This window comes from Polypterus senegalus, chromosome 2 (assembly GCF_016835505.1).
Source record: "Polypterus senegalus isolate Bchr_013 chromosome 2, ASM1683550v1, whole genome shotgun sequence".
NCBI classification, from domain to species: domain Eukaryota; kingdom Metazoa; phylum Chordata; class Cladistia; order Polypteriformes; family Polypteridae; genus Polypterus; species Polypterus senegalus.
Genome location: NC_053155.1, coordinates 117,798,332 through 117,821,439, shown reverse-complemented (window position 1 = coordinate 117,821,439; position 23,108 = coordinate 117,798,332). Strand labels below are relative to the sequence as shown.

Below are 23,108 nucleotides of genomic sequence, written 5' to 3'. Positions count from 1 at the left end.
TCCATGACAAGAATGAGATGACAGTTCTTTCTCACAATTAAAAGAATACAAACATATCTTATCTTCAAACGAGCGCCGTCAGGAGCAGAGAATGTCGGAGAGATAGAGAGAGAGAGTGACAGAAAAACAAACAATCAAAAAATCAATACGTGCTGTTGGGCTTTTAAGTATGAGCACCGCGATAAAGCAGCCGCAAAGAATGGAGCAATGTGAAGGTAAGTCTTTCAGCATTTTTTAGAGTAGCCTCCATATCTTCTAAAAAAACAGCCTCTGTGCAAACAGCCCCTCTGCTCACACCCTCTCCGTCAGGCGCAGAGAACGTCAGAGAGAGAGAGAGCGCGCGAGATTAAAGCAAACAATCAAAAAATCAATACATGCTTTCATTTCTTAGAGGAGCGTCCATATCCTCTAGGCAAACAGCCCCTCTGCTCACACCCCCTCCGTCAGGCGCAGAGAATGTCAGAGAAAGACCGAGAAAAGCAAACAATCCGCTCGGGGAAGCTCATCGTATATCATTGAGGAGTTTTAGTTAATATGTAATACGTGCTCTGATTGGGTAGCTTGTCAGCCATCTGCCAATAGCGTCCTTTGTATGAAATCAACTGGGCAAACAAACTGAGGAAGCGTGTAGCATAAATTAAAAGACCCATTGTCCGCAGAAATCCGCGAACCAGCGAAAAATCTGTGATATATATTCAGATATGCTTACATTTAAAATCCGCGATAGAGTGAAGCCGCGAATGTCGAAGCGTGATATAGAGAGGGATTACTGTATTACAGTGTTGGGGAGTAACGAAATACATATAACGGCGTTACGTAATTAAATTACAAAATAAATGTAACGGTAATACATTACAGTTACTGTATAAAAATGTGTAATTCAATTACAGTTACTTGTGTAATTTTTCAGAATTACAATTTAAGTTACATATTAAAAATGTCAGCAAAGCCTTTATGAAATATGAAATAATATTTTTTTGCCTGTTTCAGCACGCTTTCATTAGGCCTATAAACATCGTCCTTTTCCATTCCCCCCCCTCCCACAGACAATAATTATTTCTGATAGGCTCTCCTATCACGTCTATAATTGCAGCGCCAGCGCCATCACCTCAGTCTGATAGCAGATGCCTGGGCATGTTGTGATCTGAGTTTCAAACTACTACTAGCAATGTCTAATAAAACTGCATTTCACAGCTGGAAATTTAGAAAACATTTCAGATATGTCGCGGAAAAGGGCATAAATCTAACTGTGCAATGTAATGCTTGTTTGCGGCTATCAAGATGTTGTCCACATCGAAAACCTCAATGTCCAACCTCAGGAAACATCTAGAGGTAAGTGCTGCTTGTAAGAGCAAACGGAAAGTTTTTTTTTAGCAATGAAGCCTTCACATTGTCACACAGTCACAGACGCCACGCCACTTTTCACAGCCACACGCTTTTAATGTGCCCAAATGCAGATGTAGCCTATGGCTATTTTAGCTCCCTATTTCGGTTCACTTTAAGCTAGCTACTCTAGATAGCTAGCTAAGGAGGTTGTTGAGCCATATTACGCACTTTCCCTCCCATTTTGTCAGTTTTGATATTAGCGTGCCTGACTTGCTATATGTAATTTAAAATGTGCCTGGAATGGTAGATTTTAACAAAGACTACGCATTGTCCAAGTTTTACATGTATTGTCTTGAATGCAAGCGATCGGCTAATTCAGCATTTGTGATTGAAAAATAGACTGTAAAATGTTTTGTCTAGTAAAAAGTAACATGTTTTTTGTAAAGTGTAAACACAATAGTGGTGCACCATAGTCAATGTCTACCCCATAATTTAGTTTTAATTAATAATAACCACCATTTAATGCTACTACTACTACTACTATTCTTCTTCTTCTTCTTCTTCTTCTTATTATTATTATTATTATTATTATTATAGCATTAATATTAATGCTATACATCTATACTAATAAAAGGCAAAGCCCTCACTCACTCACTCACTCACTGACTCACTCACTCACTCATCACTAATTCTCCAACTTCCCGTGTGGGTGGAAGGCTGAAATTTGGCAGGTTCATTCCTTACAGCTTCCTTACAAAAGTTGGGCAGGTTTTATATCGAAATTCTGCGCGTAATGGTCATAACTGGAAGCAGTTTTTCCCCATTTACTGTAATGGAGATGAGCTTCAACGCCGTGGGGGGGAGTTTCGTGTGACATCATCACGCCTCCCACGTAATCACGCAGTACATAGAAAACCAGGAAGACCTCAAAAGCGCTGAAGAAAACATGCATTATATAATTGAGAAGGCAGCGAAACAATAAGAAGCGAGCAAGTGACATATACAACCATATTCATGAGTTCTGCTACTGAAACAAAGCACGATGTAAACCTACACTTTAAATTAAGTTCATAGACAGGCTGCGCTGGCGTTTGTAATTTAGTGCCTGCCCATATAAGGCCGTCCGTCAGCGGCAATCCAATAGCAAACTCCCACTAAATATTCACGGGTGAAGGACTGTGCTTATGCAGAGGAAGATGAGATGGTCAGGGTGGTGTTTGACACAAACTCAGCAAACTGCAGAGAAAGTTTTAAGTGCCAGGACTAAGGTAACATTAAATACAGCCATGGACATAGCACCAGATGGCACCAGCACAGCTGGGAACCTTCGATGCATGTACACCGAGCGGCTCACGTGAACTGGACGCAGTGCACAGATAAAAGGCAACAGTTCCAAAGAGCTGAACAAAACCGAATTACACAATTGAAAAGGCAGCAAAAATATGAAGCGTCTCATACATACAAGCATATTCATAAATCCAACTACTGCGGAAACAAAGCACACGTTGGAAAAAGTCAATGTCCCGCTAAAGGAAGACAGTGTAAAAAAAACCCGTGCATGCAGTGTGTCAGGTCTCAGATAAAGAAGAAGACGAGCTGTTTATTGATGCAGTAAGAAACGAATCGATGAATGAAACCTGTCATCTTTACAACGATTGACAAACACGGAATGTAACTTGAACACAACACATCCTACAAATACGAACCTGATTGAAAGAAATAATGATAATCAAATCCTTGATGACAGCAACACTCAGTAACACTCACAAAACAAATACTGTATATTGACAGTCATGTTACGTTATTTTTAAAATGTTCCCTTTTCTTTTCTAGCTTTTTTAACACACTACTTCTCCGCTGCGATACGCGGGTATATATATATATGTATATATATATATAACCCGATCTACATACTCGAATAATGGATACTTTATTCGCCATCAGTGATTGTTTTGGTAAAGCCATACTCAGTGTATTCATTAGATGAACGGTAAAAAAGTAAGGGCAAGGGAGGATGACTTATTGAGGCATGCAGGCTGTAGTGCGTCAACTCTATCTGAATTGCGATCACATTTGAAAAATATATCTTTTCAAGTTCTATTTAGTCCATATGTGTCAAACTCAAGGGCCGGGCCACATCCGCCCGGGTGTAATTATATCCGCCCGAGATCATTTTATATACTGTATTATTGTTATTAAAGCCGGGTATATGAAGCGCTGGTAACACAATAAACTACAGATCCCATAATGCAGCGCTTCAGCTGCCTTGCCGAACAGTTACCGCGTTAATCAAATCTACCTTAAGATGCTGCAAGTTATTGCGAAGCTAGCTCACACGATGCTGAAGAGAAAAGTTGATTCTGAAAATAGAGCCTTTAAAACCGATGGGAGGCTGAGTATATGTTTACTGAACCCGTGTGTCTCATTTGTGGAGCTAATGTGGCTGTAATTACAGAATTTAATCTAAGACGGCACTATAAAACAAAACATCAGGGTAACCTGAAAGACCTGAATGCAATGCAGAAGATACAGAAAGCAGAAGAATTAAATAAGAATCTGACACTTCAGCGGACGTTTTTACCCGTGCACAATCACAAAGTGATTTCAATTGAGGCTGCTTTTATGGGAGACACAACCACTTGCCCCACTTTCCCTATTACCAAGTAATGTTAAACCAAGTCGTCACCACGGTCTTCCCAAATACGCACTTTGCTGATAAACTGAGCGCACTGAGTTTGCACGGCGCTTTGGTGACTTTGAAGAACAAAAAAAGTCCGTCTACATGCGGCTCGAACCTTGTGCATGTTTGGTAGCACATATCTGTGTGAGAAGCTCTTCTCAGTGATAAAGACTAACAAAACAGCACACAGGAGTCGCCTCACTGATGAGCACCTGCAATCCATCCTGAGAATCTCCACAACACAGAACCTCACACCAAACAGAAACGAACCTGTGCCAAAAAGATGCCAGGCGCCCAGCTCTAAAATGACATATGAGCAAAGACAACTGAATGATTTGATTTGTTATTGCTGAAAGGAACACATTTTATTTATATTTCCAGGTTTTGTTATGCAGCATGTTCATATTTGAATTTGTATAATTTTGACAGGATATATTTTTATGGAGAGCAAAATCTTTTGGGATATTTAAAATCTAAGTTTATTTTTTATAAAATATAAAATTACATAAGAGTAAAGAAATTTGAATGTTTGTTCTTTTAACGTTTACTTTATTTCTAACTTGTATAATTTAGACAGGATATATTTTTATGGAGAGCAAAATATTATAAGTTGTTTAAGGTTTGAGTTGATTTATTCAGGAATAATATTCCTGTCTGTTTTTACCATTCCTACCAAAGATATTTCTGTCGACTAAATAAAAATTCCTTCTATTTAAAATTTAAATAGAACTTGAACAAATACGATAGTTCATAATATCCACAGACTTGCACGTAAGAGCGGGTGTCATCTGTTTTAACAAACAGCGTATTGCACTGATACGAAATAGCTGTGTGTGTATATATGTAGATATGTATGTATATGTATATATATGTTTATATATGTGTGTGTGTATGTATATATATATACATATATATATGACAACAACACTCATCACTCACAGCAGTGACAAAACAATAACATTGACAATCATGTTACGTTATTTTCAAAATGTTTCCTTTTCTTTTTCATTGCTTCTTTAACACACTACTTCTCCGCTGCGAAGCGCGGGTATTTTGCTAGTAATTAATAATTGTAATAATGTTGTAATAATTCATAGCATTAGTATTAATGTTACGCGTTGTTACACTAGAGGGAGCTGTTTTCACCCAATTTGGATCTAGTCTTTCACAATGTAAGAAAATAACATGTCATGTTTTGTAATCAAGTGGAAGACAAGATTTTAATTATGTAATGCATCTTTAATTAAATATGTATTTGTTATTTTCAGACGAGACATCCAAGTATTCTTCTGACGCAAGATACACCATGTCAGTCTGATGATCTGCCAAGCACTTCTACCCAAGAATCTTCTCAACCTCCTATGAAGCAAGCAAGGATAGTGACAGGGTTCAGCGTGTCACAGGAACGTGTGAACAAGTTGGTGTTTGATTTTGTCGTTGAAGATGTACAGTGCTTTTCAGTAGTGGAGCAACCATCATTCCGGAAGCTTGTTGAGGGTCTTAGTGGTGGGAAAAAAACAATGTGTAGAAAGACTCTAATGCAGCGGATTGATAGGGAGTTTGCAATTATGAAGGAATCTGTTATCTCCAAGCTTATTGATGTGGACACTGTCTGCACAACAGCAGATATTTGGTCAGCACAAAACCGTAGTTTCTTTGGTGTGACATGTCATTGGATTGATAAGGACACGCTAGAGAGGCATTCTGCAGCTTTGGCCTGCACCGCCTGAAAGGTCGACACACCTACGGCGTTGCAACAAAACTAAACAAAATTCATGCAGAATATAAGATTCAAACTAAAGTCAGATGCACTGTTACTGACAACGGAAGCAACTTTGTAAAGGCATTCCGTGAATTTGGTGTTAGTGAAGAGGAGACAGATGATCACAGTGATGGTGTGACATTTTCTGATGTCAGTGGTCTTCTTCAGGAAGAGGAAGATGAGCAGTTTTTTCTTCCACAACACCAGCGGTGTGCAGCTCATACTCTTAATCTAATTGCCACAAATGAGGTTCACAAAGCAGGAGAGAACGGTCCATCGCGTAAGCTATACCGAAGTGCAATGGCAAAGTGCTCATTTATCTGGAACAAATCACATAGATCTTCATTGGCTGCTGAGGCAATTCAGGATATAGCCAAAATGCAGTTAACTGTTCCATCAGTCACAAGATGGAATTCAGAATTCAGGGCCATTTCAAAAGTTGTAGGGCTCTCAGAAGACCAGTTGAGGGACATCTGTGATAAGCTCGATTCTCCAATGTTTCACGCAAGAGGCAGCATTCCTAAAAGAATACACTGAGGTTTTGCAGCCTTTAGCCCTTGCCATTGATATTCTCCAGGGCGAGAACAAATGTTACTTAGGATTTGTCATCCCTACTTTGTTGAGCCTCAAGACAAAGTTGTCTGAAAAGCTTCCTCATGTTATTTACACTGTGCACATCATCACCACCATTACTGAAGCTATAGAAGAAAGGTTTGGTTCAGTGTTAGCCAGTCATGAAGCACAGATGGCAACCACAACTCTGCAAAAGTTTCGTCTATGTTGGATCACCCCCGAAAAGAGAGATGACATGAGAAGAATGCTTCTGCAGAAAGCTGCTGATCTTGAACAACAACAAAGCCCAGTTTCATTAAGAGAAGACGACAACAGAAGATCAGATGATTCAGATGATTTTTTTGTTTTTGAAAATGGCAAAGACGTAGCATATGACAGCACAGCCCACAGTGAGGTGAGGAAGTACTTGGAGGACACAGACACCACCATGAAATCTCTGCAGGCATTTCCAATAATCAAGAAGCTTTTCATTAAATACAACACTACCCTTCCCTCCAGTGCTCCTGTGGAGCGCCTGTTCAGTCAAGGAGGCAAAGTTTTGACTCCCACTAGAAATAGAATGACTGATAATCACATGGAAGAGGTCTTGCTCCTACGCTACAATAGACAGCTTTATCCTGATTTTGTCCATAGTGACTAATGGAGGACATACCTTTACCACCTGATTTTGATTAGCTTAAATGCAGAATTTGTTGGCTATGTTTTTTTTGAAGTGTCCAAGCATAAGTATTCTGATTTACAGTATCAGCAATGATTTATTTTACAGTTTTTACACTTTTATTTAAGTTTTTATTATAGACAAAAAGCTAACAAAGACACATTCCAAAAGAGTTAAGAGCTGCTTATTAAAGTACTGCTTATTGTTTCTTATTTTAATTTTCATTGTAGACAAAAAGCTAACAGAGACACATTCCAAAAGAGCTGCTTATTAAAGTAGTTTCTGATACCTACAATGTTAAAAAGAAATCAAAATGTGTGATTTAAAAAAAATGTTTAACAGTAAAATGTATCTTGAAGTCTGACCTTGTGGTGGTTATTATAGTGCCTTTATGAAAGTTCTGATGTTACTTTGTGTATTAAAAGAGGATCAAAAGTGTTTAACTATTTTAAATAAGAAATTCGGTGTGAATTATCCCATAACTCTGTTGTTTGATGTCCCCCAAGTGCTGTCAGCTGGAAAAAGAATTTAAAAAATTGATACAACATACTGTACAACATAGACTGTAATAGTCTGGCAACTAACAATAAGTGGATGTGACACAATAATTAACTTTCAGATTATTTTTTCTCTGCTTCATTGATGTAAGAGATATTGGTCCATTATTCGGTCTATGCTGCATCAAAGATTTTTTTTCTTCCTATATACAGGCAGCATTCAGTCACCTTGAACAACAGGGCTATGGACTGATTCACACTTGATTTCACCATAAAGATTATTACTGTCAGGTTTGAAATTGAAAATGGATACATACAAGCAGGCTACGGGTACAGAATACCCATCCAAAAATTGGAAAAGTAATCAAAAAGTAATTAAAAGTAATTAGTTACGTTACTCAGAACAAGTAATTAAAATAGTTACACTACTATTACATTTTGAACAGGGTAACTTGTAACTGTAACGAATTACATTTTTAAAGTAACCTTCCCAACACTGCTGTATTATCTATCTATTGCAAACTATGGGCCATAATCTGTAGGCTGGAATCTGAATGAGGAATTGGGACAACTTAGCTGTTAGCTCCCCAACAAGTTTTGCTCTTCTCATGTTCTTCAAACATCTTATGTAATTATGTTTCTGACGACTTGTAGTTTGAAATGAATGCCATTAACATGTTATTCTTATGTGAAAATTAAGGTTAATTAGTAAGTGAGTAGCATTAAAGAAATGGTGATAAATAATGAGTCAGAACAACCTAAGGTATGCAAACCTTTAACAATTCTCAGAATCTGATATGAACCTTAGTAAGTGATCATTCAATAAAATTATTTCATTTATAAATGTTCTGTTAAAAAAATTTACTTTTTCTAGTAAATAATTGCCATTAATACATAATGAGACCTAACTCCATTTAGAAAACCTCTTTACAAAAACTGGGCATTTCCTCACATTTTCAGAAAACGATAAACACAGCACAACTCTAGAACAATTCAAGAAAAGCCAATGAAAGAGTCAATTACTAAGGTCAACATATGACTCGCCCACCTACTATATAAAAACAGGATATGTTGTTAGTTAGGTGTTTTACCAATAGACGGTTATTTAACACTAGAATCCCTGAAGCCTACAAAAATAAGTGTGCTTTTATTCAAGAATTTAACCAAAGAAATAAGAAATCGTTCAATTTGCATGTTGTTGTCAATGATTAAAAACCCAAGCATTATCAATCGATACAAAATCTACATGTGTGCTTGTCTGGTGCGGAGGCAAGAACTGCTGCTTTGTAATCATAAGATTGCAGCGTCAAGTCCGGATTCTTCCCATTTTGAGTAGTGAGCTGCTATCATTATTATTATTATTACATAATAAGAACATGTATTCAACTTGGGTCTGTAACACCCGGTGTAAATTTTTGCTACCTGTAAAACTTTGGTGTGGGGTTTTCTTTTTCATTCAGTTTTATTCTCTCAGTCACGTCCACGTGGTACAACGAACTTGCCTCTCCCTTTCTGAGTTGATGGCATTTATCTCCATTCTTTTCACAAGAGCAGTGATGACCAGAGTTGGTGCTGTGGTTGATACCTGCTCAGAACTATCTGTTGTACTGGCAATCAAAGATATGATGCCCAAGACCGCTATCAGACTGGACAAAGGCAGAACTGTAGCAACAGACTGCCTCTTCACATCGCTTTTGCTGGCTACGTGACTTCTTTTTGGGTGCATACACTGTCAGCATGGCATTACCAGATCTAAACACTAGCATGGCGAATTGCTCGCATATTAAAGTGGGATTTCCACATGCAGCTAAACTCACTTTAGTACACAAACAATGCTCCACACTAGTGTTTAGATCTGGCACTACCATGCTAACGGTGTATATGCCCAAAAAGTACAATGCACCATAAAGTGGAGATTGGGCAAGATCAGAAAAAAAACATGTTCAAATGACATAGCACTTTCAAATAATGACATTTTCTTGCATGGATGCATATGTGCATGCGCAAGAGAGTCAGGGACAGATTTGATGTCATTTAAGTGGTTACTGGAATATAAAATAAACACTTTCACAAAAGGTATAATGAAAACAATAGAGATTTTTATTCAAGAATAAAATTGAATAACAAAGAATTCAAGTGGCAACAAGATACCAAGAAGACATGATTCACCAGCGTTTGTGTGTCTGTTTACATCCCTTCAGCAATATCTTTTACAGATAGCAAAAATTTACACCAGGTGTTACAGACTCAAATCAAACATATGTTTTTATTATGTTATAGTAATAACAACAGCAGCTCAGTACTCAAAAAGCAGAGAGCCTGGGCTCGAACCCACAACTTTTAAATATAAAGCAGCAGCGCACATGTAGATTTTGCATAGATTTTAATGTATTAACCAGAATACATTTTGGATAGTGTGAGTCGAGAGGTTTTTAGTTGCATTCACACCATATTTCACATATCAAGGATTGGCTTCAGTTCATCATCTGTTAAAATATCTGTAAGCTCCCATTGCCACAGCTGTGTCTGATTATCTAGAGTGGCACATTTTCAAAAACGGTTTATTTAGCAAAGTCATAGTTGTCTTTATTGTGCATTTAGATTTTCCAAGACTCTCCACTTGTCCATTTTCATTTTTCGTGCAATACGGTATAACTTTGTTGACTTAAGATTTTCCCCATCTTGCTAGGATAGGCTCCAGTTTGAGAATGATCACTTTATTTACAAATTTTCTCATTTTTACGTGTTTATGTACATCAATTAATATGTACTGAAATTAACAGGGAGTTTTACTATTTCTTTAAGAAAAAATAAATACAGTACTTACATTTATTTCAAAATTACAATCTTCTTGCCTGCTAATGGCTTCTTCTGTATTACCCCCATTATTATCTGTGCAGCTTTTCATAAGGGTTCCAGGTCTGAAAATATAAAGTGGAAAACTGCAATAGACAGCCACATTCAGCAAGATTTTACATTTTTTTTTAATATAATTCAGTAATCAAATTGTATATATGTTTGAAATATTTTAGTAAATGTTAACAGATTTGGCCAACAAGTGTGTATATATATATATATATATATATATATATATATATATATATATATATATACACACACACACACATACATGCTATATATAGCGTGATAGGGATATATATATTTATTATAAAAAAAAATATTGGAAGGCTTGGAAAGAGATAAGAGGTGATTTTATTGGAGACACTTTAATGTCCTGCAAGGCAAGGCAGTGAGACAAAAGGACACCTGCTGTACAGGCTTTTAAATGTTCGAAGTGCCACGCAAAATGGAGATCACACAGCAAGCCAGCAGTAGATCCAACTGCATCTCCTTAGTGTGCCTTCAGTCCCTTTCTTCACAATGCGAGTGGCAGATACGTGAAGTGGCTGGTGAGTAATGTGCCCTGGGTTGGAGGGCAAAGTTCCCTAGTATGTGTGTGTGTGTATATATATATATATATATATATATATATATATATATATATATATATATATATATATATATAAAGTAGCCATCATAAGCGTCAAGATTAAAGTGGAAATGTCCAGAATAAAGTCAACATCTCGACTTTATTCTCGACATATAGTTTTTTCTTCATTTTGTCCATATTTTTTTTCTTCACTGTGGCTTCTGTACAAAACCCTCAGCAATTCAGTGACAAAACTTTTGCACAGTGTGTGCTGCAAAGGTTTCTGCACACCTTTTGCAATATGGACGCAGGTCCAAATATGACCAAATATAAGAACGGCAGATGGGGTCACTTTAAACAGGAACCACAGTGAGTGCTACAAGGATTTTTGCACACAGAACACACCTAATGCTTAAACAACTGTGTATGTGTATATATATATATATATATACAGTGCTGTGAAAAACTATTTGCCCCCTTCCTGATTTCTTATTCTTTTGCATGTTTGTCACATAAAATGTTTCTGATCATCAAACACATTTAACCATTAGTCAAATATAACACAAGTAAACACAAAATCCAGTTTTTAAATGATGGTTTTTATTATTTAGGGAGAAAAATCCAAACCTACATGGCCCTGTGTGAAAAAGTAATTGCCCCCTTGTTACAAAATCACCTAACTGTGGTGTATCAGACCTGAGTTCAATTTCCGTAGCCCCCCCAGGCCTGATTACTGCCACACCTGTTTCAATCAAGAAATCACTTCAATAGGAGCTGCCTGACACAGAGAAGTAGACCAAAAGCACCTCAAAAGCTAGACATCATGCCAAGATCCAAAGAAATTCAGGAACAAATGAGAACAGAAGTCATTGAGATCTATCAGTCTGGTAAAGGTTATAAAGCCATTTCTAAAGCTTTGGGACTCCAGCGAACCACAGTGAGAGCCATTATCCACAAATGGCAAAAACATGGAACAGTGGTGAACCTTCCCAGGAGTGCCTGGCCGGCCGACCAAAATTACCCCAAGAGCGCAGAGACGACTCATCCGAGAGGTCACAAAAGACCCCAGGACAACGTCTAAAGAACTGCAGGCCTCACTTGCCTCAATTAAGGTCAGTGTTCACGACTTCACCATAAGAAAGAGACTGGGCAAAAACGGCCTGCATGGCAGATTTCCAAGACGCAAACCACTGTTAAGCAAAAGAACATTAGGGCTCGTCTCAATTTTGCTAAGAAACATCTCAATGATTGCCAAGACTTTTGGGAAAATACCTTGTGGACTGATGAGACAAAAGTTGAACTTTTGGAAGGCAAATGTCCCGTTACATCTGGCGTAAAAGGAACACAGCATTTCAGAAAAAGAACATCATACCAACAGTAAAATATGGTGGTGGTAGTGTGATGGTCTGGGGTTGTTTTGCTGCTTCAGGTCCTGGAAGGCTTGCTGTGATAGATGGAACCATGAATTCTACTGTCTACCAAAAAATCCTGAAGGAGAATGTCCGGCCATCTGTTCGTCAACTCAAGCTGAAGCGATCTTGGGTGCTGCAACAGGACAATGACCCAAAACACACCAGCAAATCCACCTCTGAATGGCTGAAGAAAAACAAAATGAAGACTTTGGAGTGGCCTAGTCAAAGTCCTGACCTGAATCCAATTGAGATGCTATGGCATGACCTTAAAAAGGCGCTTCATGCTAGAAAACCCTCAAATAAAGCTGAATTACAACAATTCTGCAAAGATGAGTGGGCCAAAATTCCTCCAGAGCGCTGTAAAAGACTCATTGCAAGTTATCGCAAACGCTTGATTGCAGTTATTGCTGCTAAGGGTGGCCCAACCAGTTATTAGGTTGAGGGGGCAATTACTTTTTCACACAGGGCCATGTAGCTTTGGATTTTTTTTCTCCCTAAATAATCAAAACCATCATTTAAAAACTGCATTTTGTGTTTACTTGTGTTATATTTGACTAATGGTTAAATGTGTTTGATGATCAGAAACATTTTGTGTGACAAACATGCAAAAGAATAAGAAATCAGGAAGGGGGCAAATAGTTTTTCACACCACTGTATATATACACTAGGCTGACCCGCCTTTTAAGGCGACCGACTTTTAAGTTGACCACTTCTTAAGGCAATTCAATATGTAGATCAATCTGATATTTTATACAAACTCATTAATTTGGTTATATTGCATTTGAGCGGTATTACTTTAATACTCGTAGTTTCTGTTATTTTTGTGATGAAATGTAAACTTTTTTTCTATATTGAGGTCGCCCTTTTGAACCCCTGATATTTACTACGCGGTGAGGCATTTGTACTCCATCAACATTCATTATTTCCAGAGACATAATTTTGTCTATTTTTCTAGTGCATCGCGCACAAAAGCAAGGGAAAGATGGGAGCACCAGAACTCTGCTCACGTCCTGTCGCTTCGTAACACAAGCTGCAAGTAGTAAGTCTGTGATAAACAGAATACCGCTACGCTTTCCACTGACGGGACGGAAGGACAATCCTGACTGCTTTTATATAGTAAGAAAGAAGAAGATATCGCACAGTCTGGAGTAGAAAATCATCTTTTACCTGGAAAAACGAAACTACAAATCCCATCGCATTGCAAAATGGACGGGGCGTGTGTGAAACTCTGCGCCTGCGTAGCACTCACGGGATGGAAGGACCATCCCGACCGCTTTTATATAGATGGATATATATACAGTATATATAAACTGCTCAAAAAAATTAAAGGAACACTTTGAAAACACATCAGATCTCAATGGGAAAAAGAAATCCTCCTGGATATCTATACTGATATAGACTGGGTAATGTGTTAGGAACAAAAGGATGCCACATCGTTTGATGGAAATTAAAATGATCAACCTACAGAGCCCTGAATTCAAAGACACCCCAAAAATCAGAGTGAAAAAATTATGTGGCAGGCTAGTCCATTTTGCCAAAATTTAATTGCAGCAACTCAAAATTGTACGCAGCACTTTGTATGGCCCCTGTGTTCTTGTATACATGCCTGACAACATCGGTGCATACTTCTGAGATGACAGATGGTGTTGTGGGGGATCTCCTCCCAGATCTGGACCAGGGCATCACTGAGCTCCTGGACAGTCTGGGGTACAACCTGGTGGCATTGGATGGACCAAAACATAATGTCCCAGAGGTGTTCTATTGGATTTAGGTCAGGAAAGTGTGGTGGCCAGTCAATGGTATCAATTCCTTCATCCTCCAGGAACTGCCTGCATACTCTCACCACATGAGGCCAGGAATTGTCGTGCACCAGGAGCCACTGTACCAGCATAGGGTCTGACAATGGGTCCAAGGATTTCATCCTGATACCTAATGGCAGCCAAGGTCCCTTTGTCAAGCCTGTAGCGGTCTGTGTGACCCTCCATGGATATGCCTCCCCAGACAATCATTAACCCACCACCAAACTGCTTATGCTGAATGATGTTACAGGCAGCATAATGTTCTCCATGGCTTCTCCAGACCCTTTCACTTCTGTCACGTGCTCAGGGTAAACCTGCTCTCATCTGTAAAAAGCACAGGGCACCAGTGGTGCATCTGCCAATTCTGGTATTCTATGGCGAATGCCAATCGAGCTGCATGCTGCTGGGCAGTGAGCTCAGGGCCCATTAGAGGACATGGGGCCCTTGGGTCACCCTCATGAAGTCTTTCTGGTTGTTTGGTCAGAGACATTCACACCAGTGGCCTGCTGGAGGTCATTTTGTAGGGCTCTGGCAGTGCTCATCCTGTTCCTCCTTGCCCAAAGGAGCAGATACTGGTCCTGCTAATGGGTTATGGACCTTCTATGGCCCTCTCCAGCTCTCCTAGAGTAACTGCTTGTCTCCTAGAATCTCCTCCATGCCCTTGAGACTGTGCAGGAGAGACACAGCAAACCTTCTGGCAATGACACGTATTGATGTGCCATCCTGGAGAAGTTGGACTACCTGTGCAACCTCTGTAGGGTCCAGGTATCAGCCTCATGCTACCAGTAGTGACACTGACTGTAGCCAAATGCAAAACTAGTGAAGAAACAGTCAGAAAAGATGAGGAGGGAAAAATGTCAGTGGCCTCCACCTGTTAAACCATTCCTGTTTTGGGGGTCATCTCATTGTTGCCCCTCTAGTGCATCTGTTGTTAATTTCATTAACACCACAGCAACTTAAACAGATTAACAACCCCCTCTGCTACTTAACTGACCAGATTAATATCCCATAAGTTTCATTGACTTTATGCTATACTCTGATTAAAAGTGTTCCTTTAATTCTTTTGAGCAGTATATATATATATATATATATATATAGGTTTGCTATGTACTGTACAAGAAGAGAGCTGCTGTACGGCTCAGCAGCACTATACAGATGGAGCGCCCAGCTAAAGGACACTAGGAAAACACTGTGTGTGTATATATATATATATATATATATATATATATATATACAGTAATCCTCGCTATATCGCACTTCGACTTCAGCGGTTTCACTCTATCGCGGATTTTAAATGTAAGCACATCTAAATATATATCACAGATTTTTCGCTGGTTCGCGGATTTCTGCAGACAGTGGGTCTTTTAATTTATGCTACACGCTTCCTCAGTTTGTTTGCCCTGTTGATTTCATACAAGGGATGCTATTGGCGGATGGCTTAGAAGCTACCCAATCAGAGCATGTATTACATATTAACTAAAACTCCTCAATGCTATAAGATATGCATCCCGCGCGGAGCTTGATTGTTTGCTTGTCTCTGCCTCTCTCTCACCCTCTCTGACATTCTCTGCCTGACGGAGGGGCTGTTTGCACAGAGGCTGTTTGCTTAAAAGATACTGACGCTCCTCTAAAAAAATGCCGCTTTATTGCGGTGCTCGGCATATTTAAAAGCACACATATTGATTTTTTGATTGTTGCTTTAATCTCGCTCTCTCTCTGACGTTCTCTGCGCCTGACGGAGGAGATGTGAACAGAGGTGCTGTTTGCACAGAGGCTGTTTGCTTAGAAGATACTAACGCTCCTCTAAAAAATGCTGCGGCAAACTTAAAAGCACAAGTATTGATTTTTGGATTGTTTGCTTTTCTTTTGCAGCTCTCTCTCTCTCCCTCTGAAATTCTCTGCTCCTGAAGAGAAGATCTATTTGCATTCTTTTAATTGTGAGAAAGAACTATCATCTCTGTCTTGTCATGGAGGACAGTTTAAACGTTTGACTAAAGGGTGTTATTTCATGTCTAGAGAGCTCTAATAATGTTAACAGTGTGGGAGAGTTTATAAGGGCTTAAAATATATAAAAATAACCATACAAACATATGGTTTCTATTTCGAGGATTTTTGTCTATCTGGGGTTCTGGAACAACCCCTGATCGAGGAGGGATTACTGTATATATATATATATATATATATATATATATATATATATATATAGATATATAATATATAGATATATATATATATAATATATAAAATCAAGTATTTATGCCTGTTAATAAAATATAATGTACTAGCAAAATACCCGCGCTTAGCAGCAGGAGAAGTAGTGTGTTAAAGAAGCAATGAAAAAGAAAAGGAAACATTTTGAAAATAACGTAACATGATTGTCAATGTAATTGTTTTGTCACTGTTGTGAGTGATGAGTGTTGTTGTCATATATATATATATATATATATATATATATATATATATATATATTTACACACACACATAAACATATATATATATACATATCTATACATATACACATATATATATACATATATATATCTACATATATACACATACATATACACACACACATAAATACTTACACACACAAATACATATATATATACATACATACACACACACATATATAAACATATATATACATATACATACATATCTACATATATACACACACAGCTATTTCAGATCAGTGCAATACGCTGCTTGTTAAAACGGATAACTCCCGCTCTTACGTGCAAGTCTGCGTGGATATTATGAACTATCGTATTTGTTCAAGTTCTATTTAAATTTTAAATAGAAGGAATTTTTATTTAGTCGACAGAAATATCTTTGGTAGGAATGGTAAAAACAGACAGGAATATTATTCGTGAATAAATCAACTCAAACCTTAAACAACTTATAATATTTTGCTCTCCATAAAAATTTATCCTGTCTAAATTATACAAGTTAGAAATAAAGTAAACGTTAAAAGAACAAACATTCACATTTCTTTACTCTTATGTAATTTTATATAAAAAATAAACTTAGATTTTAAATATCCCAAAAGATTTTGCTCTCCATAAAAATATATCCTGTCAAAATGATACAAATTCAAATATGAACATGCTGCATAACAAAACCTAGAAATATAAATGAAATGTGTTCTTTTCAGCAATAACAAATCAAATCATTCAGTTTTCTTTGCTCATATGTCATTTTAGAGCTGGACGCCTGGCATCTTTTTTTGGCCACAGGTTCATTTATGTTTGGTGTGAGGTTCTGTGTTGTGGAGATTCTCAGGATGGATTGCAGGTGCTCATCAGTGAGGCGACTCCTGTGTGCTGTTTTGTTAGTCTTTATCACTGAGAAGAGCTTCTCACACAGATATGTGCTACCAAACATGCACAAGGTTCGAGCCGCATGTAGACGGACTTTTTTTGTTCTTCGAAGTCACCAAAGCCGTGCAAACTCAGTGCGCCAGTTTATCAGCAAAGTGCGATTTGGGAACACCGTAGTGACGACTTGGTTTAACATTACTTGGCAACAGGGAAAGTGAGGCAAGGTGCACTGGTGCATTTGTGTCTCCCATAAAAGCAGCTTCACTTGAAATCACTTTGTGATTGTGCACGGGTTAAAACGTCCGCTGAAGTGTCAGATTCTTATTTAATTATGCTGCTTTCTGTATCTTCTGCATTGCATTCAGGTTAACCTGATGTTTTGTCTCATAGTGCCGTCTTAGATTAAATTCTGTAATTACAGCCACATTAGCTCCACAAATGAGACACACGGGTTTAGTAAACATATACTCAGCCTCCCATCGGTTTTTAAAGGCTCTATTTTCAGAATCAACTTTTCTCTTCAGCATCGTGTGAGCTAGCTTCGCAATAACTTGATTAACTCGGTAAGTGTTCGCAAGGCAGCTGAAGCGCTGCATTATGGGATCTGTAGTTTATTGTGTTACCAGCGCTTCATATACCCGGCTTTAATAACAATAATACAGTATATAAAATGATCTCACGGGCGGATATAATTACACGCCGGGCGGATGTGGCCCGCTGCCCTTGAGTTTGACACATATGGACTAAATAGAACTTGATATATTTTTCAAATGTGATCGCAATTCAGATAGAGTTGACGCGCACTACAGCCTGCATGCCTCAATAAGTCATCCTTCCCTCGCTCTTACTTTTTACCGCTCATCTAATGAATACACTGAGTATGGCTTTACCAAAACAATCATTGATGGCAAATAAAGTATCCATTATTCGAGTATGTAGATCGGGTTATATATATATACATATATATATATATATATATATATATATACCCCATCGCGAGGAGAAGTAGTGTGTTAAAAAGCTATGAAAAGAAAAGGGAACATTTTAAAAATAACGTAACATGACTGTCAATATACAGTATTTGTTTTGTGAGTGTTACTGAGTGTTGCTGTCATCAAGGATTTGATTATCATTATTTCTTTCAATCAGGTTCGTATTTGTAGGATGTGTTGTGTTCAAGTTACATTCCGTGTTTGTCAATCGTTGTAAAGATGACAGGTTTCATTCATCGATTCGCTTTCTTACTGCATCAATAAACAGCTCGCCTTCTTCTTTATCTGAGACCTGACACACTGCATGCACGGGTTTTTTACACTGTCTTCCTTTAGCGGGACATTGACTTTTTCCAACGTGTGCTTTGTTTTGGATTTATGAATATGCTTGTATGTATCAAACGCTTCATATTTTTGCTGCCTTTTCAATTGTGTAATTCGGTTTTGTTCAGCTCTTTGGAACTGTTGCTTTTATCTGTGCACGCGCCAGTTCACGTGAGCCGCCGGTGTACATGCATCGAAGTTTCCCAGCTGTGCTGGTGCCATCTCGCTATGTCCATGGCTGTATTTAATGTTACCTTAGTCCTGGCACTTAAAACTTTCTCTCGCAGTTTCGCTGAGTTTGTACCAAACACCACCCTGACCATCTCATCTTCCTCTGCATAAGCACAGTCCTTAACCCGTGAATATTTAGTGGGAGTTTGCTATTGGATTGCCGCTGACGGACGGCCTTATATGGGCAGGCACTAAATTACAAACGCCAGCGGCAGCCTGTCTATGAACTTAATTTAAAGTGTAGGTTTACATCGTGCTTTGTTTCCGAAGTAGCAGAAGTCATGAATATGGTTGTATATGTCACTCGCTCGCTTCTTATTGTTTCGCTGCCTTCTCAATTATATAATGCATGTTTTCTTCAGCGCTTTTTTTTAGGTCTTCCTGGTTTTCTATGTACTGCGTGATTACGTGGGAGGCGTGATGATGTCACACGAAACTCCCCCACGGCGTTGAAGCTCATCTCCATTACAGTAAATGGAGAAAAACTGCTTCCAGTTATGACCATTACGCGTAGAATTTCGATATAAAACCTGTCCAACTTTTGTAAGGAAGTTGTAAGGAATGAACCTGCCAAATTTCAGCCTTCCACCCACACGGGAAGTTGGAGAATTAGTGATGAGTGAGTGAGTGAGTGAGTGAGTGAGTGAGGGCTTTGCCTTTTATTAGTATAGATACAATGTCTTTAAAGTATATTTAGTCCATAAAATATTTATTCACAATTAAGTGTGATACAACCCTGCACTTTGATAAATTGGATTGGAAAAAATTACTTCTGAAACTATTTTTAAATTTGCATTCTCTAGATATACACTTTGTGCTAACCAATTGTTGTAACTAACTTTCTGAAATGTCTCTATTAATTATGCATATCATAACAGAGTAGCAAACTATTTATCTCTGCAAAATTGTTTCAACTGTCTAAAGTTAGTTGAAGAATAAGTGTAAACAGCTGTTTCAAAATTTTGTAGTAGATTTTTGAAGGGAGTAAGACACTAACTAGACCACTCAAAAGCTTCCACTCATCAAAAGACTTTCTGATATAGTTCAGCATTCAAATCAAAAGACAGCAGCCCTCTTCAGAGACAGTCTCCTGTAAAAATGTCTCTTGAAATGCACATTGCAACTGTTAATTCACGAATACCACCTTTAATTATGGCAGGCTCAATTATGAGAAATTCCAATAGGTCTGTTTTCCTGTAAACAAATGTTTAGATACAATCTTTACAAAACATCTATAATTATTTTCACCATCATCAACACTGCTGTATATGCTAAGAATATCATAAATTATGTAATCAAAAAATGTATTAAACTGGTACCATTATTGCTAAAATATTTAGGATTATATTGAAAATTAACTTACTTTTGACTATGGCATCCTTTGAATTTATTTTTCTTTCGGGCAGCACTATCTAAAAAGGACATGAATAAAAATTTGGTATCACTAATACACTTCTTAAACTTGGTGCTTCAGAAAATATATAAATAATTATAATATAAATATTTGAAAGCATATGAAATCACTTCTATTTGCATGCAGTGTTATTGTGAATGTTTCATGATGTTTTTTTAACAGCTGTATAGGTCTCCTGTATATGTACTGTGCCATATAAATGTATACATCATAAAATTGTTTTATCCATCCATCCATCCATTTTCAAACCCGCTGAATCCGAATACAGGGTCACGGGGGTCTGCTGGAGCCAATCCCAGCCAACACAGGGCACAAGGCAGGAACCAATCCAGGGCAGGGTGCCAACCCACCACAGGACACACACAAACACACCCACACACCAAGCACACACTAGGGCCAATTTAGAATCGCCAACACACCTAACCTGCATGTCTTTGGATTGGGGGAGGAAACCGGAGCGCCCGGAGGAAACCCACGCAGACACGGGGAGAACATGCAAACTCCACGCAAGGAGGACCCGGGAAGCGAACCCGGGTCTCCTAACTGCGAGGCAAAATTGTTTTATTATATTTTTATTGATCTTGTTGCAAATATAAATTGAATTATGTTCCTTAGACATCTATAATTAGGGTAAAATTAATTTTGTAAATAAAAATGAGATAAAACAACACCAAATAATTTCTTCATTGATTAAAACACATATGGTGAACACAATAAAAGAACAAAAACAAACGGAACAATAAGACAGGTGGCAGAAGGGTACAGGGATTATTTACATTAATCGGTTATAGGTAAATGCTTAATGCCTGTGACACAACTTCCTTGTAGTACTTTTTGCATATTTAAAACCACAACAACTGTGGTTACAATGCCTTAACCATGACTGAAGTGATCACCATTCATAATCAGGCTATACACACAGTATCATCACCCTTCTCACAAGAAAAATTTTTCCAGGCAACCTTTTCAAGTCACTGCAGGCCCATACTTATAAATGTGGTTGTAAACAAAAACATGACTCTTAATCTCTTTTACAATCACTGGTTGTTAGCTGGTCTTGTGTCTTTGTGAAAACAGAGCTTTTTAAAAAAAACACAATATACAATAGTAATCTATACTAATAAAAGGCAAAGCTCTCACTGACTGACTGACTGACTGACTGACTGACTACTCACTCACTCACTCACTCACTCACTCACTCACTCACTACTAATTCTACAACTTCCCATGTAGGTGGAAGGCTGAAGTTTGGCAGGCTCATTCCTTACAGCTTACTTACAAAAGTTAGGCAGGTTTCATTTCGAAATTCTACACGTAATGGTCATAACTGGAACCTATTTTTTAGTCCATATACTGTAATAGACTGCAACTCGATGGCCGTGGGAGGCAGAGATGCGTTTTGTGTCTCGCATCATCACGCCTCCCACGTAATTAAGTGCCTGCCCATATAAGGCCGTCCCTCAGCGGCAATTCAATAGAAACACTCTCCCACTAAATATTCAGACGAAGATGAGATGGTCAGGGTGGTGTTTGACACAAACTCAGCAAAACTGCGATAAAAACTTTTAAGTGGCGGGTCTTAGCTAACATTAAATAAAGCCGAGGACATCGCGAGATAGCACAGGCACAGCTCAGAAGCTTCGATGCATGTACTCCGAGTGGCTCACGTGAACTGACTATGAACGCAGTAAGCAGAGAACAAGCAAGACCTCTAAAGAGCGCAGAGACGTTTTGATCACGTGAACATGTCTGCAAAAAGTGGCATTTCCTGCACTGCAAAAATACTATAAAAGTTGGGCAGCCGGCGCGCGCGCGCGTAGCTGTGCAGGCCTTTGAGACGCTGACTGCCCTTCTGCCTTATGTGAAAGTAAATACTTTAAATTTTTTTTCCTCCTTCCCATGAGTTATAGCCCAGACAACTGCAAACACGGGATCCCATTTCTAGACCGCAGCAAACTAATATTAAGGCGCTTCGCACTTTCTTTTGCCCGTATACAATTATGAGGTCGTCTGGTTGGATTGTGAAGACACACACAGGAGTGGAGGACCGACAGTGCCATCCCAGCCAGTTAATGGCAGGGCCGTCTCTCCAGTCTACACGAGACCCACCGCGACACTTATTTCGTCAGCGAAGACATCTCTCTACACTATATAAAAGAAAAAGGCAAGTTTCCTTTCTTTACATCTTTTTTCCTTTTATCCCAAACCAAAGCCTCTCTCTTAACACTGCAGCGGACACAAAACTAATTTTCTTTAATTGCTGGTAATGCCGGTAAGGCACATTACCACAGGCAGAAATGTGGACGTTCCCATAGAAAATGTAATTTCTATACCACAGCTGTCGTGTAGCGCCTTTTAAAAGGGATCAACTACCAAGAGATGATCCATATACATTTTAGCTGCTGTTAGTACTACTTACCTGTTATGTTATACCGTCTTTAAAATGTAGTTTACCCGAAACCACTCCAGTGGTGCTCAATGTATCTTTACTTCTTAAAACGTTAATGTTTTACTGTTTAATAACTTATAGACTACATTTTATTTTTTTCCCTTGCACTCAGTGAGCGACGCCAATGGGTGATCAGTTATATATCTATATATATATATATATATATATATATATATATATATATATGAATGACCTCCAAAGAGCGCGGAGACTTTTGATCACGTGAACGTGTCTGCAAAAA

At 38.3% G+C, this 23,108-nt stretch overlaps 1 protein-coding gene across 1 annotated transcript in view; it reads right to left on the bottom strand.

Moving 5' to 3' along the window:
• Positions 1-23,108, bottom strand: part of ttc3 (tetratricopeptide repeat domain 3) — a 219,742-nt gene that overhangs the window by 132,730 nt on the left and 63,904 nt on the right. Inside the window, exons 13-14 of the mRNA XM_039744454.1 lie at positions 20,368-20,416; positions 10,324-10,417 (exon numbers count right to left, since the gene is read on the bottom strand). Of these exons, the coding sequence (XP_039600388.1) occupies positions 10,324-10,417; positions 20,368-20,416 (143 nt within the window). The remainder of the gene's footprint in view (positions 1-10,323; positions 10,418-20,367; positions 20,417-23,108) is intronic.